Genomic DNA, 3,016 nt, shown 5'->3' with positions numbered 1-3,016 from the left:
ACCCTAGCTATTCAATTTAATTTAGGTTATTAGTTTGCTATTTTATACAATTTTCCCATTTTATATTATTTTCAATACTTCAAGAATATTTTAGGTCTTTTTCCGAATATTATATACATAATTTACACTTTTGTAACACATATGCAAAAAAAAAAAAAAAAATCCTAAAAAAAAAAGGTTATGAGAAGCCCATTTTCCCTCTAATGAGACCGGTCCAATAAAGAGTTTTGTGAAAGTGAGAAGGATAAATAAACCCTAGCAAAGGTAAAAGCTTACCAGCGAAGTGAACTCCACCAGCAAGTCGAAGAAGGCAAGGACATGGGGAAATTGAAAGGGAGAGATCGACGAGATAAGTATTACCACTTAGCAAAAGAATCGAGATACCGTTCAAGGGCTGCATTCAAGCTGATGCAACTAAATTCCAAATTCTCCTTTCTTACTTCATCTCAATCGGTTCTCGATCTTTGTGCTGCTCCCGGAGGTTGGTTGCAAGTCGTTGTCAAAAAAGTACCCGTCGGCAGCCTTGTTATTGGCGTTGATATTGATCCAATCAGACCAATTGCCGGTGCAATTTCTCTACAGGAAGATATTACTACTGCAAAATGCAAATCCACCCTTAAAAGAATAATTGCTCAAAAAGGTTGTAGTGGGTTTGATTTGATCCTTCATGATGGCTCTCCTAATATGGGTGGTGCTTGGGCTATGGAAGCTACCATGCAGAATTCTCTCGTCATTGATTCTGTTAAGCTTGCTGCTCAATTTTTGCTTCCTAATGGCACTTTTGTTACCAAGGTATGTGTTTGACTATCACATTTATATGTATGTTGTTGTCATAAAAGTTGTTACTTTTTTATTTGTTTTGTTGGTACTTCACTAGTCTTAATTATTTTAATATATGTACTTATCCTTGCAACTTTCCAACTCTTATTTTAATATATATATATATATATATATATATATGTGTGTGTGTGTGTTTGGGGATTGATGGAGGTAAGCTTTATTACACAACTTGTTTTTTTATTTTTATCTTCTCAATACTGTTTGTTAGTATTATATTATTCTGATTCTAAAGAAATAATTTGTAGTATTATATTATTATTTTTAATTTGTGTTGCCTTTCCCTCTAAGCTGTTCATATAAAGTTAATGTTTTCTTGTTGATCTTCCTACTGTTATTCCATTCATTTTGATGCGTAAAACATACAAACCAAGCCTACTGATTTTCTATCTACTTTTAGGTTTTTAGATCTCAAGACTATACTGCGGTTCTTTACTGTCTAAGACAGGTATTTCCTTCAATATTTATTTTTACGGATTATATGGATCAAATGAACTATATCACCTTTGCGATTGATTGCCAGCTTTTTGAGAAAGTTGAAGTGGAAAAACCTTTAGCAAGTCGTTCAGAATCTGCCGAGATATATGTTATTGGTTTCAAATATAAGGCCCCTGCTAAGATTGACCCTCGCCTTCTTGATATAAAGCACCTCTTTCAAGGTGGTAAAGAACCTCTCAAGGTACCGAAATTTTGCTTTTCTACTTTCTCTCTCTTTATCCTCTTATTGGCACTTGCAGTATAGACGCTCAATGAAATGACCATGTGTATGTATGAATAGGTGGTCGATGTTCTCAGAGCAACGAAGCAGAAGAGACACCGGGATGGGTAAATCATCTATCAATAATGTTTTTTATGCTTATGCACATCATTCACCTTTTGTCCATGCCAGAGACTTCATATTGGCTGTTTGTGAAAACAAATGTTGTTCATGATTAGACCTCTTGGATGCCTTAAAAACCGAGTCAAAACTGATGAAGTAGTGGATTTTCATCTTGTGTCAGAGGACATACTCTTGTCTTTTGTCACAGTTAAATGACTTGTTTTATTTGGTTTTCGTGTATTCTAGTTCACTTTGATCTGATGATTTGCGTTAAACCTATAACTAGCTTCTACTTGTTATCCGTTCTGCATTTAAAAGAGTATATTCTTCTATATCTATTTTGTATACTACTAAAACCAATGCTGCAGGTATGAAGATGGGGAGACAGTCTTAAGGAAGGTCTGCTCTGCTGCCGATTTTGTTTGGTCTGATATCGAGAGCCTTGGCTCAGTTACTTCGATAATGTTTGATGATCCCGCTTCTTTGCCAATGAGAGATCATCCTCTGACGACAGAAGAGGTATAACCTCTGATGAATGGTGTTTTTTATATTTGTCAGAAGCATTCTTTGTTCCATCTGTTGCCTTACAGTTCAATTTTGGACCACAGGTTAGAACACTATGTGAGGACTTGCGCGTTCTGGGGGAGCAAGATCTCAAACATCTTTCAAAGTACGGAGCAAGAAACGTCTTAGATTTTGGTGTTTGCATTTGAAAGCATGTCTTAGACCTGTTAATGGGATGTAAACTGTTTAGGTTGTTATCTGTCAGTGAGAGGGTACATGATATCTTTCTTATCAGTTTTGCATGAATATCCTTTGACTTGTAGGTGGCGTAAGCTTATGAGGAAAGCTTTGGCTCCTTCAGAGACCATTAGTAATCCAAAAGTAGAAATTGAATGTGAGAGAGAAGAGGATGAAGATACAAGACTTGTAAAAGAACTAGAAGAGTTGAAGGAAACTGAATTGAGAAAGACCAAAAGAGAAAAAAGGGTTCTAGCTAAAAAACAAGCCAAGGTTAATGGATATGTTTTACCTTTCTCTTTCTAATTCTGTGTTGGTATCCTATTTTCTACTCTTAAGTTCAGAATGCAACCCAGGAATTGTGATACTTGGGTTTAGGATAATCATAGAGAGAACAAAAAAACCGAAATGCAAATTATACTTGTATGTTTTGTTTGTTCTTTTGAATGAATTTAGTTTTATGTTTTCCAGTTTATCTTCTTACTGCTCCCTTAAGCATCTTTGTCAGCAATATTTCTGCCCAGTTTACCTTGTCAAATCACAAACCGACAACTTCGCAGATCAGCTGTAATCTGTATTCCGGTTGCCTTTTTATCACTGTCAAGTGTCAAGTGGTGG

The 3,016-nt window shown here is 35.6% G+C and overlaps 1 protein-coding gene across 1 annotated transcript in view; it reads left to right on the top strand.

Annotated features, from left to right (window-relative positions):
- The first annotated feature begins 238 nt into the window (after nucleotides 1–238).
- The window catches only part of LOC107002312 (adoMet-dependent rRNA methyltransferase spb1-like), a 6,985-nt gene continuing 4,207 nt past the window's right edge, over nucleotides 239–3,016 (top strand). Inside the window, exons 1-7 of the mRNA XM_015200281.2 lie at nucleotides 239–792; nucleotides 1,238–1,285; nucleotides 1,361–1,516; nucleotides 1,616–1,662; nucleotides 2,026–2,176; nucleotides 2,266–2,327; nucleotides 2,485–2,671. Coding sequence (XP_015055767.1) covers nucleotides 319–792; nucleotides 1,238–1,285; nucleotides 1,361–1,516; nucleotides 1,616–1,662; nucleotides 2,026–2,176; nucleotides 2,266–2,327; nucleotides 2,485–2,671 — 1,125 coding nt within the window. The 5' untranslated portion in view covers nucleotides 239–318. The remainder of the gene's footprint in view (nucleotides 793–1,237; nucleotides 1,286–1,360; nucleotides 1,517–1,615; nucleotides 1,663–2,025; nucleotides 2,177–2,265; nucleotides 2,328–2,484; nucleotides 2,672–3,016) is intronic.

This window comes from Solanum pennellii, chromosome 10, assembly GCF_001406875.1.
Source record: "Solanum pennellii chromosome 10, SPENNV200".
NCBI classification, from domain to species: Eukaryota; Viridiplantae; Streptophyta; class Magnoliopsida; order Solanales; family Solanaceae; genus Solanum; species Solanum pennellii.
The sequence above is the reverse complement of the archived record's forward strand: the minus strand, read 5'-3'. Positions and strand labels throughout refer to the sequence as shown.